At 41.1% G+C, this 20173-nt stretch overlaps 1 protein-coding gene across 2 annotated transcripts in view; it reads right to left on the bottom strand.

Moving 5' to 3' along the window:
- ACACA (acetyl-CoA carboxylase alpha) overlaps window positions 1-20173 on the bottom strand; it is a 229453-nt gene that overhangs the window by 114653 nt on the left and 94627 nt on the right. For both annotated transcript variants that reach the window (XM_024757632.1, XM_024757631.1), the window contains 4 exons: window positions 13564-13677; window positions 12135-12248; window positions 10798-10887; window positions 8791-8909 (listed from right to left, as the gene is read on the bottom strand). In XM_024757632.1, the coding sequence (XP_024613400.1) occupies window positions 8791-8909; window positions 10798-10887; window positions 12135-12248; window positions 13564-13677 (437 nt within the window). The remainder of the gene's footprint in view (window positions 1-8790; window positions 8910-10797; window positions 10888-12134; window positions 12249-13563; window positions 13678-20173) is intronic.

Raw genomic sequence — 20173 nt, forward strand, 5'->3', positions numbered from 1 at the left:
ACTTTATATAGCTAAAAATAAAATAAAATCTGCCACATTTCACTGCATACTCATCACGCAAAAATAATCAAATTTCTCAATCTCTGATAAGGCAATCAATTGCATTTTCAAATACAAAAAGAGTATAAATTCACTTGTAAGACACCTGTTTAGGCTCTTCAGAGCACTTACGATGATGAATCTTCATTCACAATGTTGTGAAAAATGTTAGAATCATTTTCCTTCCAGTAGATTAGCTCCATTTTACAAATGTGATCACTGAGAAACCAAAGGGGAAGCTTTCCAAGGACACTGCTAAATATGGTGTCAAAAACCAGAATCTAGACCTGGCATTTTCTCATCTCAGCTACTGAGGCTAGCATTCCACATCAATATTGACTAAATTTAAAAAAGGACAAGAGAAATCCTTTGAATTTTGAGGTGCTCGGCATTAAGTCACCTCTGATTTTACTGACCTGCCTGCCTAGAATGGCTGGAGAGCCTGTTTCAATACGAAAGCAAAGTCAGAGTTGCTGCCTGCTGGCTGAACCCTCTTTATTTAAGGAACACCAACTTCTCTGGCAGTCACAAGTTCTCTGAGCCTTTTACCATCCCTTCCAGCTGAATTTCATTTTGCTTGATTCTAGCTGGCCCTACATAAATCTTTTATCATATAAAAATGCTCCTGGTTCTTTTGCCTTCTAACTGGAAGGGAAGAAAAAGACCCTATATGAAAATGATGGGGATGCATGCAAACAAGCAGTGGTTACATCAAGCTGTAACTGAGAGCCAGGATAGGGCAAATCTTTTGAAATCAGGCAGCAAAGCAGAATCAGAAGAGGTCGGCTGAATAACCTACTAGCAGTCACTAACAGCAGTACCATAGGAGAAACAGCAATTTGACTGGCTGTGACCAGTGGTGGTCTCCCTGTGCGACTATGCTTCTGCAGGAGAATCCAGATCAAGAGCTGTAGAACACATCTGAACCATGTACTTCTACTGGCATCTCCCCCCCCACCTCCTTGCAGCTCAGATGCCCAGACTCCACTGCAGAGCTTTCGTTTACAATAAAATGATCGTGGCTTCATTCATTGGCAGCCCCTTTAAAGCCCCTTCTTGGCTCTGCTGGAAGATTTTGCTCTTTCTGAAACAAGTATGCCAACAGAGCTACAACATATTACTATTGCCTGCTATATAATTAGCTACAAACCCACAGCACAAAACTACAGGGATTTACAGGTGCCCTAGATTCTGCTTTTCCTTCCCCCTGGAATCAGCTAGTCTTCCTTGACAAGAAGGGACCTTGGGCTACCCTAATGATATATTGAGAGTTTTAAACTCGACTCTCCAATCTTCCAAGGCTAGAGTGCCAAAATAACACAGCAGAGGCCAGAAGCTGAGCCATGGATACAGGAAAGCACTTAAACCTGCTGAGAATCTTCTCTTATGCCAGACGCTTGCATCTTATCAGCAGACTACCCTGCATGAAGGAAGCAAGCACTGTAGAGTTTTATTTATTTATAGCTCATTCTGGCCTGCTAACTACAACCAAGTGCTCCCACTGCTAAAAAAATGCTGCAACTTGGATGACTTTTGAGTGTCTCAGTACGAGCCAAAGAAGGGTCTAATCTCTGGGTATCAAAGATGATCAGAATCCTCAAGAATGGCAATGGGCTGCCGATTAGCCCCATAGAAGGCTTCTGATTTCTAAACTTCCTCACAACCTTCTTCATGAAAAAAGAGCCCAGAGGCCACCCACCAACAGCTAAACTCTGAAGATGCCAAGCAGCCAAAACTCAGTCATGGCCAAAACATGTGGTATCAGGGGAGAACACAGCCAACCTCTTCTGGATGTGAGACGGGAGAAGAGGAAAATGCTTGAATTAAAACATTATAACATAGAAGGCCAAATTCACAAGGAGCAAATAGCAAAGAAAGTGCAGCGCAACTCAAATTAACTGAAGTATGGATTTCCATGTAAGAAATAGGTGGAAATAAACACCAGTAAGTCTTCACCCATCATGTATGTACAGAAGTATACAACAAAATGGACTTCCATCTTCTGCATCAATTGTGGTGCTTCTTATTTGCATCACAGATTAAAAGTTTAAAAAAATGAACTATGTTCACTAATATGTATTACTTATGAAAATCATTTGGAGTTTTAAATTTCATACTCCCAGACTGTCATAATATGCACAGCCATATGCATAGCCACAGAGTTTATGGGATAATATACTTTACATATGTTTGTATAAATATTTTAGAAGATCAAATACATAGGCAGACTAAAGAACTTATTTGTTTCCAGATTATTCTGAGTTACTTAATATGTCCAAAGCTAAGTAAAATCGTGAATGTCAAATGATTGGATGAATCATCAAAAATACATTCAGGAAGAGGCTTTAAGTGTAACAAGCTTTTCCATCACCAGCACCACAGAGTGCTAAAACTAGGGTTTCAGAATGAGAAAAAAGACACGCACACACCACCTCTGGCTCTAAACCCTGAGCCTCGCTGGAAGAAGACAGAGAAAAAGGAATGCTGAATGATAACAGTCTGAGCTCCAGGATTAATCCATGTAAAATACTGGTTGAACTCACTAAAGAGCTGGCCTGATGGAATCTTAGACAAAAGAATTAAGTCCTAAAAGTCTGAATAATAATAAAATGTTCTCTTAGTGCAGACCAGCTATCCTGACTACTCCTGCACCAAGAAAAAGACTGAAGAAACTCCCTCATTTCTCCTCTAAAGACAATTGCTAACTGGCTACAAATCACCTTTAAAAAATGACAGCAAAAATCCCCTCCCCTCAAAAAAATTCACATACAATAGGACATAGTCCTTATACGCTAAGAAGATAAAGAAGGAAAAAAAATCCACACATTTCCCATATATATAGGTGTTCCATATATAAATATATAGGTTTCCTACTACGCTTAAGTCAAGTGTAGCTGCTGTTCAAGTGAAAGGAATTTAAGAAGAAAAGGGTATATCTAGGCCAGGAGCTTCCTTTAGTAAAGCTCTAATATGTGGATCCTCTGGTGCATAAGACCTGAGGACGCCGAATAAGTTGCAACTACAGGTCCCATAAAAAATCTTAAAGTCTTACATAGAAGATCAGGAAGTAGATGACATACCTTGGCTGAAGCCTGCCTAGCAAGAAGGATGATGAGAAAGTCACAGAGGTAAGAAATTGTTTAGCCATCTGCTGCCTTTTTTTAAAAAAAAATATTGTGAGGAGTATTAGAAAAAAACAATCAAATTATACTGAAACACAGAGTAACTAAATGTCAAACAAAAGTTTCAGTCCACAAGATGAATAAGCATCACAGATCTGCTGTACAACAATGTACCTAAAATCAACAATAATATATTGTACACTTAAAAATTTAAGAGGGTAGATCTCATGTTAAATGTTCTTTCCACAATAAAATTTAAAAAAATTTTTAGGTATAAGAAAATGTCAAGCAATACAAAGTTCCAAAATGAACTTAAACAAAAAGGTACCAAACGTGTTGGCCACGTGCTAATTGCCCAAATGCGCTGAAAAGGGTGTTTCTTCTCCCTTCTCAGAGGCTGCTCCACTTATTTGCAATGGCAGCTGCTTGTGTTTTGCCTGCTTCTCTAAAAATCAAAACGTGCAAATGGGACACGGTCTTCAATCCAAGTGGCATCTAAGGCATTTTCCTGAAAAAATACTCGGCTATTGTCAGTTTACAGACAAAGAGCCATGTTTCATCCCAACCCACAGGGGCTAAATCACTAGTCAAAAACAAACCACACAGGGCTTCCCTGGTGGCGCAGTGGTTGAGAGTCCGCCTGCCGATGCAGGGGACACGGGTTCGTGCCCCGGTGTGGGAGGATCCCACATGCCGCGGAGCGGCTGGGCCCGTGAGCCATGGCCACTGAGCCTGCGCGTCCGGAGCCTGTTGCTCCGCAACGGGAGAGGCCACAACAGTGAGAGGCCCGCGTACCGCAAAAAAAAAAAAAAAAAAAAAAAAAAAAAAACAAACCACAGGAATAGAATTCCACCAGATGACCCCATACACAACAAGAGACTGCAGTCTTGCTTTGATAATACAGCTTAGAAAGATACTCCCAAGGACTTGCTGGACAAGTTTAGTCTACTTCAAATGAATGTCTGGGGACTTCCCCGGTGGTCCAGTGGTTAAGAATCCGCCTTCCGAATGGACTTGAGGACACGGGGAGGGGGAAGGGTAAGCTGGGACGAAGTGAGAGAGTGGCATGGACTTATAAATACTACCAAATGTAAAACAGATAGCTAGTGGGAAGCAGCCGCATAGCACAGGGAGATCAGCTCCGTGCTCTGTGACCACCTAGAGGGGTGGGATAGGGAGGGTGGGAGGGAGATGCAAGAGGGAGGAGATATGGGGATATATGTATATGTATAGCTGATTCACTGTTATACAGCAGAAACTAACACACCACTGTAAAGCAATTATACTCCAATAAAGATGTTAAAAAAAAAAAAAGAATAAATGTAGAAAAAGAAAAAAAAAGGATCCGCCTTCCAATGCAGGGGACATGGGTTTGATCCCTGGTCGGGGAGCTAAGATCCCACATGCTGCAGGACAACTAAGCCCACGCGCTCTGGAGCCCACGTGCCACAACTAGAGAGAAGCCCATGTGCAGCAACGAAGAGACCGCACGCTGCAACTAAGACCCGACGCAGCCAAATAAATAAATAAATAAACATTAAAAAAAAAAAAGAATGTCTGGCTAGAAATGGGAAGAACAAGTACCAGGAAAGAAAATGCAAAACCTGGTTAAAGAATGTATGTGTTTTCTCCCCCAAGAATTTTTGGTTTGTTAACCCGGAATATAATATTGGGGAAATATAAAATTCTGTTTAGCATTAGATATGTAAAATATGTATATTCATATGCCTGTTCTCTGTTCTCACTGAACAATTTTTAAAGCATGTGTAAAATACTGTAGTATAGCTACAGTATCAGAAGTGGATGATTGCTGTAACTACCAAGAATAAGCAACATAAGAATAAAAGTTTGTAAAAAGAAAAAAAATCTCTCCTAGGGATACTACCATTAACATAAACCAAAGAGGACTCAGTGTGATTGTCCTAATTAATTCTTGGTCTACAGTTGAGCTGTCTATGTGGCTAGAAGTGCTGGAAATATGGCTAGCCTGTATTGAGACATGCTGGAAGTAGAGAATACACTCTAAATTTCAAAGACTTTGTAAAAAGAATGGAAAATATCTGATTAATAACTTTTTATTACGTATTAAAATGGTATTTTGAGGGACTTCCCTGGCAGTCCAGTGGCTAGGACTCCACGCTTCCGGTGCAGAGGGTAGGAGTTCGATCCCTGGTTGGGGAACTAAGATCCCACCAGCCATGCAGCCCAGCCAAAAAGAAAAAAAAAAGGTATTTTGGATACAATGCGTTAAATAAAATGTTATTAAAAGTAATTTTGTGTGTTTCTTATTAAATATGGTCATTAGAAAATTTTAAATTACATATGTGGCTTGCATTATATTTCTATTGGACAGTGCTGGTCTAGTAGTAGTGATTCTCAATTGTAGATGGTCAACAGAATTATCAGAGAAGCTTTTTCAAGAAGTGGTCCCCTGGACTCTGGTTCAAAATTAATCAGAATCTTAAGAGCCAGGAACCCATATGTGTATTCTTAAAATACTTTGCAGATAATTCTGAGAATCACTGATCTAGAGGTTAGTAGACATAACTGTGTCCTTGAGCCTTACAGGAACTGAGGGTGGAATAAACGCTGGTAGACAGTCTCCTGTAATTTATTTCTGTAGAATTAGAAACAATAATGCTTATGGCCTGCTTGTTCAAAACAGTAAGAACAGAAAAGAACAAAAGTACTGAGGTTAGAAAAAAAGTTGGAACTTGACTCAAAACTAGCTAAAACTAAGATACCCTAGAATTCTTCTTGTAAGGGTTGCAGGCCTATGATATAATAAAGAATTTGGCCTTTGTCCCTGGTTCCTGGGAGAGAGACTCTAAATCCTTGGAATTTCTCAAGTAATAGAAGTGCCTTCATTATTCATGTGCCCCTTGGATCACACCTGAGTTTATGCTAAGAGATAACTCAGGACAGGGGCTACTCACTAGGAAGACCAACCATGTGATTAGAGGGTCAGCTGGACCTCTGGGGAGGGAAGACAAGCTGGAGAGTGAGTTTAATCACATGGCCAATGAGTCAATCAATCGTGACATTGTAATGAAACCCTGATAGAAACTCTGGGCACTGAAGCTCAGTGGAACTTCTTGGTTGGTGAACACATTGATATGCTGGGAGAACAAGGTACCCTGATTCCACAGGGAAAGAATTCTGTGTTCAGGCCCCACCCCACCCCCCTAGACCTTACTCTATGTATCTCTTCACTTGTCTGGTCCTGATCAGTATCTTTTATTAAAAAAACTGTGATCGTAAGTATAGTGTTTTGCTGAGTTTTGTTAAGTTGTTCTAGGGAATTATTGAACCTGAAGGGGTCATGGGAACCCCCAAATTTGTAGCCAGTTGGTCAGAAGTGTGGGTGGCCTGGGAACCCAACTTGTGGCCACATCTGAAGTAGAGGTAGTTTTGTGAAGAACTGAGCGCTTAACTAGTGGCATCTGATCTAATTCCAGGTGGTAAGTGTCAGAATTGAATTGCAGTACACCAACTGGTGTCAGGATAAGGTCATAACTCCAAATTGTAACAAAAACATTTATAAGAAAATATAAAATCTTACAAAACTAAATTCAAGTAGCAAATCTGTAATAACTGAATAAGCCATGCTCTAAAATTAAATATAGCATTCTGTAATTAAATCTGATAATACATCTTCTATTCCTAAACTAACAAAAGGATTTTAGACCTAAAAAGCATTAAAGCAATTTTAGTTTTCTGGTTTCCACAAAGACTATTTTCTCTTTCCTCCTTTATTTTCCCTATCTTCACCTTTACATCTACATTAATAATAATCCAGCAGTTTATAATTCTGTATACATACAACCAAGGAAGACTTTAGAAAGATGACAGGGTTACTGCTCTGTTCAGGTCTGGTCTTTATCCAGAGGAATGTGTACACCTCAGTTGTTGGGAGGGACATGTATACAAGTTTTGAAACCATATCAGCAATAACCAATAACCACCCTTGAGATGGAAAGGTGAATAAGATTTCTTAACAAGCAGTTAAGAAGCATGTCTCTCATTTTCCAATCGACTTTCCCTCACCAAATTGGACACAGATCCTCAAATTTAAAAGTAGGACAGGGAGAGCAATTCAGAAAGGCAAGGGGAGCAATGAGGGAAGGAAGGAAATCACAAGCAGCTCTGTGGCCTGACTACAAATCACTGCCCAAAGGGATGAGGTAGTAGAAAGCAGGAAGAAAAGGAGAATGTTCCGAGAATTACAAAGAGCATTAAGTTTAGCATGTAGTTCTCTACAATTATTCAAGGAACGCAGGAAAAGAAAGAAGCCTGAGCACCGAGCCCATGTGTGCCATGAGTACCTCACTGCTCGCTGAAGGACAGCCATTCGTTTCTAGAAAATGAGATTCTGAAATCCATGGAGGCAAAAATGTACCGAGAGATGCTTGCTAAATCAAGGATATATGCTTTTCTCTGCCAGCCATAAGGTATTTTCGAGGTAGAGAAGTGAAAGGACCTTCTCAGACAAAGAAGACAAGTACTTTTTCTGAAGATGCTGCTGCTCATCTGCCGACCTCTCCTGGATCAACAGTGGCATCCAGTGGCTGCAAGTCTCAGCACACACTTCTTTGTCTCTAGGAAGAGTTTCTATTGCTTTGGGTGAAGTGGCAATTTGGAACAAAACCATTTCTGTTGTCTATAACTAAGGATCCCCAAAGACATAGTACTTTGAAATAAAAAGTGAAGAACCAAAGCCCATAAAGCAGAAATGGAGGGGGGCAGCTTAAGACTGGCTGTGATTATTTGTATTTCCTGTGGTATTACTGAAAAGAATGAAAATACGGGAGGAGATGAACATATGTGTGGGTGAAATTCCTAAGTTTTCACTGCCTCAGAATACTTTAAAAATAAATGAGATTATGGGCTTCCCTGGTGGTGCAGTGGTTGAGAGTCCGCCTGCTGACGCAGGGGACACGGGTTCGTGCCCCGGTCCGGGAGGATCTCACATGCCGTGGAGCGGCTGGGCCTGTGAGCCATGGCCGCTAAGCCTGCGCGTCCGAAGCCTGCGCTCCTCAACGGGAAAGGCCACAACAGTGAGAGGCCCGCGTCCAAAAAAAAAAAAAAAAAAGAACAAAGGGACTTCCCTGGTGGTGCAGTGGTTAAGAATCCGCCTGCCAGTGCAGGGGACACAGGTTCAATCCCTAGTCTGGAAAGATCCCACATGCTGCGGAGCAACTAAGCCCGTGCGCCACAACTACTGAGCCTGTGTGCCACAACTACTGAAGCCCATGCACCTAGAGCCCATGCTCCAGAGCAAGAGAAGCCACTGCAATGAGAAGCCCGCGCACCACAACGAAGACCCAACACAGCCATAAATAAATAAATAAATAAATTTCTAACAAAAGAGAATGAATGGAGTAATCCTAAATTTCTATCTTAATTAGACCATACTTTCTCTCTCCAGATCAAAGATCAAAAAAATAAAAAAAGAAATGGACACCAAGAGGCTCTTCTTCTCATGGTTTAAACATGTTCATTTTCTGCTCTACATTTCTAGCTTAGAAAACCATACAGAATGGTCAGACACACATTATCCACCCCCACCCTCCCTTTAACTCTGATAGAGCTCTGGTTGGCTCAGGTGCACACATCAGCTCAAACTCACCTGTTTGGATGAGATGTGGGCAGCATGAACTGGAATTCCACCACGCAGGTGTTGTCCTTAAGCTGGCGGTGTTGTACACTGTTAAGTTCATAGGCAATATAAGCCCTTCGAACATACACCTGGTTAAAAAGTAATCCTCAGTAAATACACTTCAAAAACAGAAACTAAGAGACGGTTAGCCCAGGAAAAAGACAGTCTTGAAAAGAGGTGTCTGATGCAGAAGAAGGTGGTCTGTGGTGACAAGTCCCAAAGCCCCATACATACATACCTTGCTTTAATTAATAAAGCTGGAGTCTTAAAACTATACCCATGACTATAAATGGAAACAAAGCTAGCCTTCCTCTGCTGGACACCTCTAGGTGTGCTATAAACCCTTCACACTGACCTAAACTCGAGAGAACGTTTGATCAGTTAGCTCAAAAGTATATAGAACCATGACTATTAATTCATTACACATGATGATTTCAACAGAAGATAAAAGCAAACAGGGAGAGGGACTTCCCTGTGGCGCAGTGGTTAAGAATCCGCCTGCCAATGCAGGACACATGGGCTCGAGCCCTGGTCCGGAAAGATCCCACATGCCGTGGAGCAACTAAGCCCGTGCGCCACAACTACTGAGCCTGCGCTATAGAGCCCATGAGCCACAACTACTGAAGCCTGTGCTCTGCAACAAGAGAAGCCACCACAATAAGAAGCCCGCGCACCACAGTGAAGAGTAGCCCCACTCAACGCCCACGCACAGCAACAAAGACCCAACACAGCCATAAATTAATTAATTAAAATAAAAGCAAACAGGGAGAAAAATGAGAGGTGCTGATTCTGGGCTACCTGAGGAGTAAAGACAGAAGACAGAAACAATTGAAGTACAGTCTAACTCTTTCACTATCTTGTATCTTTGTTTTGTTTTCCCACTGGCCCAAATAGATTTTACAGTGTTTATATCCCCCAAACCCTAGGCAAAATCAGGAAGGCATAAGTTGACATATAATCTCTCAAATACACTAACTTGACTCAAAGAAACAGCAACAGGCCACATCTCAGGAAAACCCGTCAGTCCAGCCTCACGTACTTCACAGCTAATTTGCCATGCACATAAAATGAGACACATCAGCATGTGAGGTACGTCAGGAGACTTTGCATTAAATGGCATAAAAACACTGTAGAACACTTAGATATTTTCAAATTTTGATATTTACTGAGTAGCATACATTACAGTCTCCCCACAGAATACAAATAAAAAGTAACCCAACAGAGCTCGCAAAGGGCTGTAGTGGTATCATATCACATAAAATCATTGAAGACACTCCTTTTCCTCATGTTCAAAAAAAACATCTACTTGGCAACTTTACAGCAGTATTTGGGGCCTGCAATTTTTGTGCTTAATGAGGTAGTGTGCTGTAGTGGAAACAGAAAAGTCATGAGTCAGATTGACCTGGGTTCAAATGCAAACTCTTCCACTTACTATCCATGTGAATTTGGGCAAGTCACTTAACCTCTCAGAGGCTCACTTTCTTCTACTTCATGAAGTAATTGTAGGATTAAATGAGAAAGATAAAGCACCTAAAACCCAGTTCATTAAATGTTATTACTTTCCTTCTCATGCCGAAATAGTTCATAAGAACTGCTTGACAATTCAGAATATAACTAAAATCCATTTTATTTGGCCCAAATCACAAAATGGTACTGTTCTGATCAGCCACATATTTTTTCACTTATTGTGTTAACAGGGAATCCTAATCATTATGAAATGGAAGAATTCAAATACCTGGTAAGTAGAATTGAAAAATGCTAGCAGCTATTTTCCTGTGATTGGAGCCCAGAAACTGGTGATTGAGTTGAACACACTTGAGCAAGACCATTTGTTTCAGAGGAAAAGAGGAAGGTTCTCTACTCTTGAGAACCAACGTTAAGGCCAAAGAAAAAGGACAGATAACAATAGCCAAATGGACAAAAGGAGTCAGCCAGAAACTGAGAAAAAGGTCATGTCACGTTACTATGAGAACCTACCTCCAGAGCTGCCATCCTCACGACCTGGTTGCTGTGATAGAAGAAGTTTGGTAGGACATCGAAAATTGACGTTTCGGACAAGATGAGTTTCTGGAAGGTACGAAGACAAGCTTAAACCATTACATCCATAAGAGAACAATTCCAATGGACAATATTTAGCATTTGAAGCATTTAGTGAAACTTAAGAATTTTGTCTATGAAGGTCATGTATGATCTTACCTTCTCTCTGCCTCAGCTTCCTCAGCTACAAAATGGGGAAAATAAGAATACCTATCCTCACAGGGCTGTTGAAGAGTTAATATACGTAAAATTCTTAGACTAATGCATTAACAGTGCATTAATTATATGCTAATATAGGTGTTTATGGCTATTATTATCCTTTCTGACACATATCCATACTTAACTTCTAATATATTGTCTCACTACTCCACTATGGTAAGCCATAGATTTTTGATTTTTGAACCCTCTATTTCAACTATGAACCAAATAAGCAAAAACATCCTTCCCCCCTCTTTAGTTTCCCCAGAACGAAATCTGATAGAAACCCTGAAGATTCCCTTGGCTAGGTATAATAATATTATCATTATTTCCAAGTAGAAAAATAGAAAGTCATTCCTGACAAAATGGTGTTGTTTTAAAAATAATAGTCAAGGTTCTTTGAATTAGCAGTAAAATTAGCCAATATTCTTTTATAAAATTGGCTCTGGGGCTTCCCTGGTGGCGCAGTAGTTGGGAGTCCGCCTGCCGATGCAGGGGACATGGGTGCCCCGGTCTGGGAGGATCCCACATGCCGCGGAGCGGCTGGGCCAGTGAGCCATGGCCGCTGAGCCTGCGCGTCTGGAGCCTGTGCTCTGCAGCGGGAGAGGCCATAGCAGTGAGAGGCCTGCGTACCGCAAAAAATAATAATAAATAAATAAATAAAATTGGCTCTGTATGAAGCTTAATAGTAAGCATTAAAATAAAATTAAATGATTATTTAAGTAGCTTTGCCTGTAGAAGACTAACGACTATCTATTTATACATCTGATTCAAATATCAGAAATCAACCAGTGCTACCACTTCATTCTGTCCTAGAATACCTTCTAGATAAAAGCGCAAGAGGTGAAGACTTCATTAGGAGACTTCTATCAAGGCAGGCCTATTCAATTTTTAAGCTAAGCCACAATTCTAACAGCATTTTATGAAGAAAAAACACATAAGTATAAATCATTTTAGAAATTCACGGTATGAAACTTCATTACACAGAAAATCAAAATTGATTGACTGATTACTTAAACTATGCTTGGGAATAAAGGGGACAAGAGTGCAGAGTGGCAGAAAAGGGCTAAAATGTATACCTGCAGGTTCTCAATGCAAAACTGATGTCCGTACATGTCAATAGCTGATAGGAAGATAGACTCTACTTGGTTATGGCGAAGCTCATATGATGGCAAATGGGAGGCAATAAGAACCTAGAGTGAGAGCAAAATAAAAGGCGTAAGTTCCTGAGGGAGTGATTATTCTAGGCTCCTATTAGGCAGCTCTGATACAAAAGCAATAAATATAAATCTGTAAGTGCAGGCATCAAAGATAAAACAGAGACCAAGTAAAACAACTTCTGGGTCCTGTAACATAAAGCCAAGGCCACCAAATACTGCATCTCAGTTGACTCTTTTTTTTTTTCTTTTTTTTTTTTCAGTTGACTCTTACCATGATTTGCTTGTGAGCAATTTCCCATGGGGGCAGAGGGAGGGGGGAGGGAGAAAAAACAGCTTCAATCAAGTTCCATCAGTGCATGTGATTTACCATTGCAGAGCTGCTAGTCCTGGGGACTGCATGACTAGCTGTTAATGGGGAATCAGGTCTGGCAGGGAACAGCTGTGGGGAAGGTTGGTGCAGCAGAGCTAGCCTTTTGCAACTCTGAAGGGGAAAGACTAGGAAAAGCTGCTCTGACAGCCCCAGGTACTCAGTCCCAAGGAGGAGGTGTCAGGATGTAACAACAATGCATGTGACGGGCAGAGAGAGTGAAAGCAGTGTCACAAACAAAAACAGGGACACGGTAGGACCTGAATACCCTCAGCAGGTCACTGAGAGGTTCAATAACTTTTGAGTAATTCAGTGACATGGATACAATTGTAGAGAAAGCAGAAGGTCACTGAACAGCTTCAAATGCTGCTTCCTTGTCGATGCCCATGCGCTGGAACACAAAGGGAGTGCCAACTCCTGGCTTCCCTGCTGAAACCTTTTGGAATGGAAATGAAGACTACAGGGTGAAACTGGGCTGCTCTGGGGTTGTGCTGATTGCTAGCACCTAAGATTCATTTCATTATCTTCTTGCTTTCCACACTTGATTTTTCCCTATACACTTAAAAGTTTTCACCTGCTTCTAAGCTCCCTTTGGAAAGTAAGAAATATTAAACCTATTGCTTTCCCTCAGTTTCCTTTCCTCCACGTGACCCTAGTTTACTAGGAAGGGTAGGGAATAACAGGATTTTATAATGGGGAGAGGGCTTCTATTTTTTTAATTAATTTTTATTGCAGTATAGTTGCTTTACAATGTTGTGTTAGCTTCTAGAGGGCTCCTGTTTTAAAGAAACTTAACGTTAATCTTTTCCTTTCTCTTTAAAAAACATATACCACGTGAGAATGTTTGTTCTGAGGGCAATGAGACATACATGGGAAATTGCATGACCTTTGGAAGGTGCTGGAGGAAGAGCTCATTGCATCTAGGACTGCCCAGTCTGTGAAAACCATTCCTCCCTCCGGACAGCCAACACATGTCCTTACCTGGCGTGCTCGGAGCGCCACCTTAGCATTGGTGGTCTTACTGAGTTGAGTTAGCTCCGTGAGGATATTCAGCAGCTCGTCAGTGAGAGTGGGGTCCCGGCCACACAACTGATCCTGATTGTTAATGTGACAAAGAACATACATATCCATGTTAAAAAGAACTGAGGTGGAGAGAACTTTGAAATATGAAAAGGGAATAAAAACAAAGTAAACAGAGCTAGATTACTAAGATGCAAATGTCCTGTTACTTTTATCCTAAACAGTGTGGTAAAGAGATCCCAGAGGGGTACTTCCCTGGTGGTCCAGTGGTTAAGACTCCGCGCTTCTAATACAGGGGGCGCGGGTTCAATCCCTGGTCAGGGAACTAAGATCTCACATGCCGCAGGGCCAAAAAAGAAAAAAAGAAAAAAGAGAGAGATCCCAGAGGAAGCTGCTACAAGGAGAAGCCCAATCCCTCAGCCATTCAGATTCTAAATAACACCAGACTTTAAACAATAGAAATCATTAGAGACCATTAAAAGGGGTCAAGGGATTCTCGCTAAGAAATAACAAAGGATGTCTCAAAGTTTTAAGAGGTTTTAAATAATATAGGGACTAAAAGCTTTCCTGTTCCCTCTCCCACTTTTGGAAAGAAGGCAGAATAAGGCAAAAGGAAACACTCCTGGTGGCTTTCATTCCACAAACCAAATGTTCAGCATCCCAGGAGGGTGCAAAACAGAAACATAAGCACAAATTATTCATTTATAAATACACGTTAACTAAAAACACCATCTCATATTCTGACAATTCTATACCCCAAATCATTTATCCTCTTGCTGTACCACGAATCATTCCATGATACCTAAACATGGTGATTCCTTAGATGGATTAGAGGGAAAAACCAAGCTCCTACTATACAATCAATGGTGTAATTCAGACTTGGGTCCTTTGTCTCCAAAAAATTAAAAAATTTTAAGAATAAAAACTCTCATATTTTGGGAAAAATATTTCTTCTCCAGAGCAGTATCAGTTTATTCCCTAAATTCATCCATTATCCATGTAATTCTCATCTAAGCTGAAAAAACTGCAGATGCACTTTTATAAATGTCCTTTTTGAAATTTACAGAGTTATCCATAATAGTAGTTCTTAATATCACATCACATAGTTCCCTCGACTTGGAGTTTGAAACAACTGCCTTTATATTTTAGTGAACTTTTATTCTCCCCCACCCAACTATTGGATCCGACATGAAAGACAACCGGATCCCAAAACGCTTCCTGTGGCTGCCTTTTAATCTTTCTCCCTCCTGGATTATCAGCCTTTTTCTTGAAGAATCTCCATTTCATCTTCAACCCTCCCCATCTCAGGGATACTCCGTACAGTCCTTTACCAGCACAGCACAAATAGAAATGTGGGGCTTTTGGCTCTGGGGGCAAATATACATTTCCCCAAACGCTTTTTCTACAACCCCCTACCACCTTCCACATCACAGGGTAAACAGTTTTGGAGTACTCAACACTGGTGTGCTGGAAAGATGGCTTCTCAAACACTTTAAAGCAGGAAACACTTTCTGGTTCCCCAATCCACAACCAGAGGTGTGCGCCAGAGTTGTAAACCACATGATGGTGTTTATAGTTAACGAAGTGCAAGTATTGTTTTCACCTGTTTAACGCAGGGGATTCACTCATCTGAGTGGAAGAATAAAGTGATTATAAATCCAGGGCTCGCCTGAGCACGTAGTCACAGACTGAAGGACCTATTCCTCCCATCCCAGCGAAAAAGCAAAGAGGAGGGAGAAAATGCAACCAAGTCTCATCTTTTATCGAGAACTTATGAGCAAAACAGAATTTTAATAAAAGTCACCAGCCGCGCACCACAACGAAGAGTAGCCCCTGCTCGCCACAACTAGAGAAAAGCCCACGTGCAGTAACAAAGATCCAATGCAGCCAAAAATAAATATAGTTTAAAAAAAAGAAAAGAAATGGGATGATGATATATATTAAAAAAAAAATCAAATCAAATCACCAGCGACAAGGCCGTAACAAGACGGAAGGAAAGAATAGGTAGATAACAGTGGGTAGGGAAACCATAAGCTTTATCCTACCTAAATCCCTCTTTACCTAATGTTCCTAATAGAGAAAATATACTCTTTTCTGAGGTACTTACTTCAGTCATCAGAGTGGACCCACTGAGAGGTTCAAAAACCTAAGAGATGTCCTGGGTAATAGAACTCAGCTGCTCTGCAAATAGTCAGACTAAAGTCTCAACATTAACAGCAAAAGCCAACACAACAAAATAAGAACACTAGCCACCTACCCAACCTATATCAGATGTGATATGGACTGGTTTCCCTTGAAAGGAAACCCAGGTTTACCTTTTGAGATTAAATTAAAATAAATAAATAATAAATAAATTTTAAAAAATGGAGTTGCCATCTTGCCTAACTACAGATCACATTCTAACTAAAACACATGCACACAACTACTTAAAAAAAAAAAACTTTTTCATTTCATCTTTCCATTATGAGAGAGAGGGAGTGAGAAAGCGGGTAGAGAAGCTTCTTTTCTGTAAGAAAAGTGAACTATGGAGACTAGAAAAAATAATAGGGAAGTAATGATTCGTTCACAATCACCAACTGACAATCCTCCTGGACTCCTTGTGATAAAGTACAGAAACCTGACCTTTTTGGCATGTGAAATATCAAACACAGTATGAATAAACCACTACTTTCATTAAATTATCCTGACTTGGAAGTTTCCCATTCAAATATTATTTTCTCTATTGTCATCATTAGTACTTAGGAAAAGATGTGCAACAGAAAACTGTGTGTAGTGTAACCTTCTCAACCCTCTCCTGTCCTTGACCTGAACACAGTGTTCAAGTTGTGAAAGAAACCACCAGGGATGGAAGACGGTTCCATTCATCAGAACCACCCACCCTAAGATACAAGCAACCAAGAGGAAGTTTACGGCCCTCTGGTCTAGAGACAGATGTTCTTTGGGCAACTGGACAGCCCAACATCATCATCTAACTCTGGTGAACATTTTGTAACAGTAACATTAAATGGTGATGGTGTCAGCCTATGTTTCCTCAGTGTATAGAGGCAGGTTCATTTAATGAGCCTACCTCCTGATTTGGGGATTACCTGCATAAATCTGCAAGCCAAAGTGAAAATTATTCAATAATGGTTAAGATTGGTACCACACAGTTATTTCTTGTTTTCATTCTTAACCTAGATGGTGGCTAACCACAAGGAATAGTTCAGATTTGCAGAAATATAACAAGCAGGCTTCAGTGTCAAAACCGTAGCCAAACTTATGTAGCTGACAGCCAGGAGAGCCCAATATAGCCAACTTGATCTTAGCATCCTAAGAGTTGAAGGCAATTCAAAATGAAAAGATGTGACATAATGGGTAATATTCTCAAGACATTAACTACTGTTCAGCTGGACGAGGCACCAATCCCAATATCAAAAATGGCCTGGAAGCTTCTTCCAGTCACAGCTAGAATTTCTGATCTTCCAAGGATGTTGTGGGACAGATTAAACAAGAAATGTTAATATAACCCTTATTCAGTAAACCTGGGTTTACTAGGACTTTTCTCCATTATTTACACATTGAACGAAATTATTTGCAGTTATGTTGGGAGGAAAAATGAAGGAGACTGATAGGCAATTTATTTATTTTATTTATTTATTTTTGGCTGTGCTAGGTCTCCACTGCTGTGCGCTCTAGTTGCGGCAAGCAGGACTACTCTTCGTTGCGGTGCGCCAGCTTCATCGCGGTGGCCTCTTTTGTTGCAGAGCATGGGCTCTAGGCATGCAGGCTTCAGTAGTTGTGGCTCACGAGCTCAGTATTTGTGGTGCACGGGCTTAGTTGCTCCACAGCATGTAGGATCTTCCCAGACCAGGGCTAGAACCCATGTCCCCTGGACTGGCAGGCGGATTCTTAACCACTGCGTCATCAGGGAAGCCCCTGATAGGCATTTTAAATGCTCCCTGTCTGAACCAAATCAGGGGCTCACAGGCATGGCATTACTCCTAAGGAAGTATGGATTATACTACATTCGTGTGGACCACACCAGAAATAAAATAGAAGTAGTGAGGGGAAGACCACTCAGAATCAAGGTGGCTACAGGATACATACTTTGCCATCTAGACAGCTGTGAGAATGTTGATACTTTTTATTGATACAAAATTGCTCAATTTGGCTAAAGAGTCCCTTAAATATCTCTTAAGTAAACTTAAACAATGTTCTACGCTTTTTTCTATAAAATTAAGAGATAATAAGAACTTTCAAAAAATAAACTTACTGACTTTGTTTTCAATGTGGCACAGTGTTCCTCCAAATAGAGAAAACTTGACAGGACTTTAACATTTTACTTGATATTTTGCTCTCCAGATACAGCAAAGGATTAGAAGAAATTTGCTAGAGAGTCTATGAGGCAAGTTACCAGTAGGCAAGTTATGCTAACACCCAGAGGGGAGGAAGGCTTCCTCGGAGCAGCCCACATCCTGCAACACTGATTCACAGAAGCCTGATTTTCTTGATTCCCTCCCCCTAGGTTCCAAAGCCCCAGAAATCATCATCTAGTTCAGCAAAGCACACCATCAACAGTCCCACTTCTAGAAAGCAGAGATCGGAATGCTGGGCACATAACACTGATCAGGAAGCCAAGGTAAGCAAAGAAAGGGGAACCAGCAGAGAACACAGCTGGGGGAATCGAATGCTACCATATCCAGTTATTATCCATAAAAGAGAGTAAGACCTACAGAAAGAGAAATCCAAACAACTAAAATGGCTTTTCCCAGCTACCACCATTAATGCAGATGTGGGGTGGAGGACCTGACCATTGCCAAAGGCGGCAGATCAGAAAGGAGCACTTTTCCAGCCTTCGTTCCTGCTCCCTAAGTCACTGCTAGCTGGCCCTCAGCTCAAGCATAGCAGTTAACTTCTTGATTTCCAAATCTCTGAGATGAGGGCAAAATAACTGATATTTCAAATGCAATTTAATGATATAAAAGCCTAGAGATGTTTATGAAGTTTTCTTTTGTTTTTTAAAGATAAATGTGAAATGCCAAAATAAAGAAAAGGACAAATCCATCTTTCTGGTTCACATCTTCAACCTTCCTCCTCCTCTCTCTACCGCCCCTCGTCCCTCCCCTTCCTCTCCCTCCTCCCTCCTTCCCTCTCTCCCTACCCCTCCCCGTCCTATTCATCTAAACCCAAACATTAACAAACAGCTCTTTTCTCCAAAGAGCTCAGCCTGTTGGAAAGAAAGTTTGGGTACTATCCATGCAGGTAAGAAGTAATCGGGATGACAAGGTGGGGAAAAATAAGAACAGCAGCAAGTCAGAGTCTCATTGGCGTATGCCTGTCCTGACTGGCAAAAGCAGAAAGCAAAGCCTCAAACCAGTTCTCTGACAGGGCCCAACGCCCCTGCAGCACCCCCGTGTAATTACACACTTGAGTGACTGGACTCTGAAGAAAATTGAAGGCCTGAGCTCCGAACAGCTGCCATTTTCTCTCTCCATCACACCAGCGTGATTACTTGAGAAATGAACAGCCCCAGCTCAAAGCTACTCCAGAATTCTCAGAGGAAATATGGCTCCGTGTTCCAATAATGAGATTCTTAAGGCAAGCGTTACTTACAATCACTTCGCAAAAGGAGCAAGCCGAGCCCCTATATCTTACAAATTAGAATTTAAGAAACCCAGAGACAGTCTTAGACGATCATTACTCTTCTGTAGCTCCAAGGATTCTGGACTTTGGCCTATTTTTAGTGCATAAAAACTGTTAAGTCCTTAAAAAGGTAATCATAATAAAATGAAAACTCACCATAACTACCTTCCTAAAAAGGCAAATTTTACTCCATTTTAGGTCCAAACTGACAGATTCTTCCATACCCTCATCATTACCTTTTTCTGCCAGAAAGTCTTGGCTTTATCCAAATGAGAATTAGCAATCCTTTTATTAAAATTTAAGGAAAAAAATCTAATTAGTCAGATTTCTTCCCTTTTCTGATTGAGAAAAAGAAAACCAGCAGGTTGCCAGAGATAATATCACTTCTTTGCCGAAACCTATCACTTGGAGAAGTTAAAATATTACATTGCGCCATTATTGTTTTTTCCTTTCAAATGCATTTTCTGGTTTCCCCACCATCTAGCCATTCTAGGGTAGCAAAGGTAATGAACTCTCCCTGTGGTTACATATTTTTTTAAGTGGCTATTCTAAAAAATGTTACATCCTCGAGAGTTAGCCAGCTAGGCAGATAACTGAGTGAGTGGCGCTGTTGTTAACCAGAGATGTGAGGTAGATAGTTTCTCTTCATTCCGAGCCATGAAATAAAAAATAGCAGTGAAGATTTATAGTTTTTTTCTCCTCCAAGAAGAAATGAGGGAATTAAGGTACCAAGAATGCCAATTCCAGGGCTTCCCTGGTGGCGCAGTGGTTGAGAGTCTGCCTGCCGATGCAGGGGACACGGGTTCGTGCCCGGATCCAGGAGGATCCCACATGCCGCAGAGTGGCTGGGCCCGTGAGCCATGGCCGCTGGGCCTGCACGTCCGGAGCCTGTGCTCCACAGTGGAAGAGGCCACAACAGTGAGAGGCCCATGTACCGCAAAAAAAAAAA

The sequence above is a fragment of the Neophocaena asiaeorientalis genome, unplaced genomic scaffold (genome assembly GCF_003031525.2).
Source record: "Neophocaena asiaeorientalis asiaeorientalis breed wild unplaced genomic scaffold, Neophocaena_asiaeorientalis_V1.1 scaffold327, whole genome shotgun sequence".
Taxonomy (NCBI): domain Eukaryota; kingdom Metazoa; phylum Chordata; class Mammalia; order Artiodactyla; family Phocoenidae; genus Neophocaena; species Neophocaena asiaeorientalis.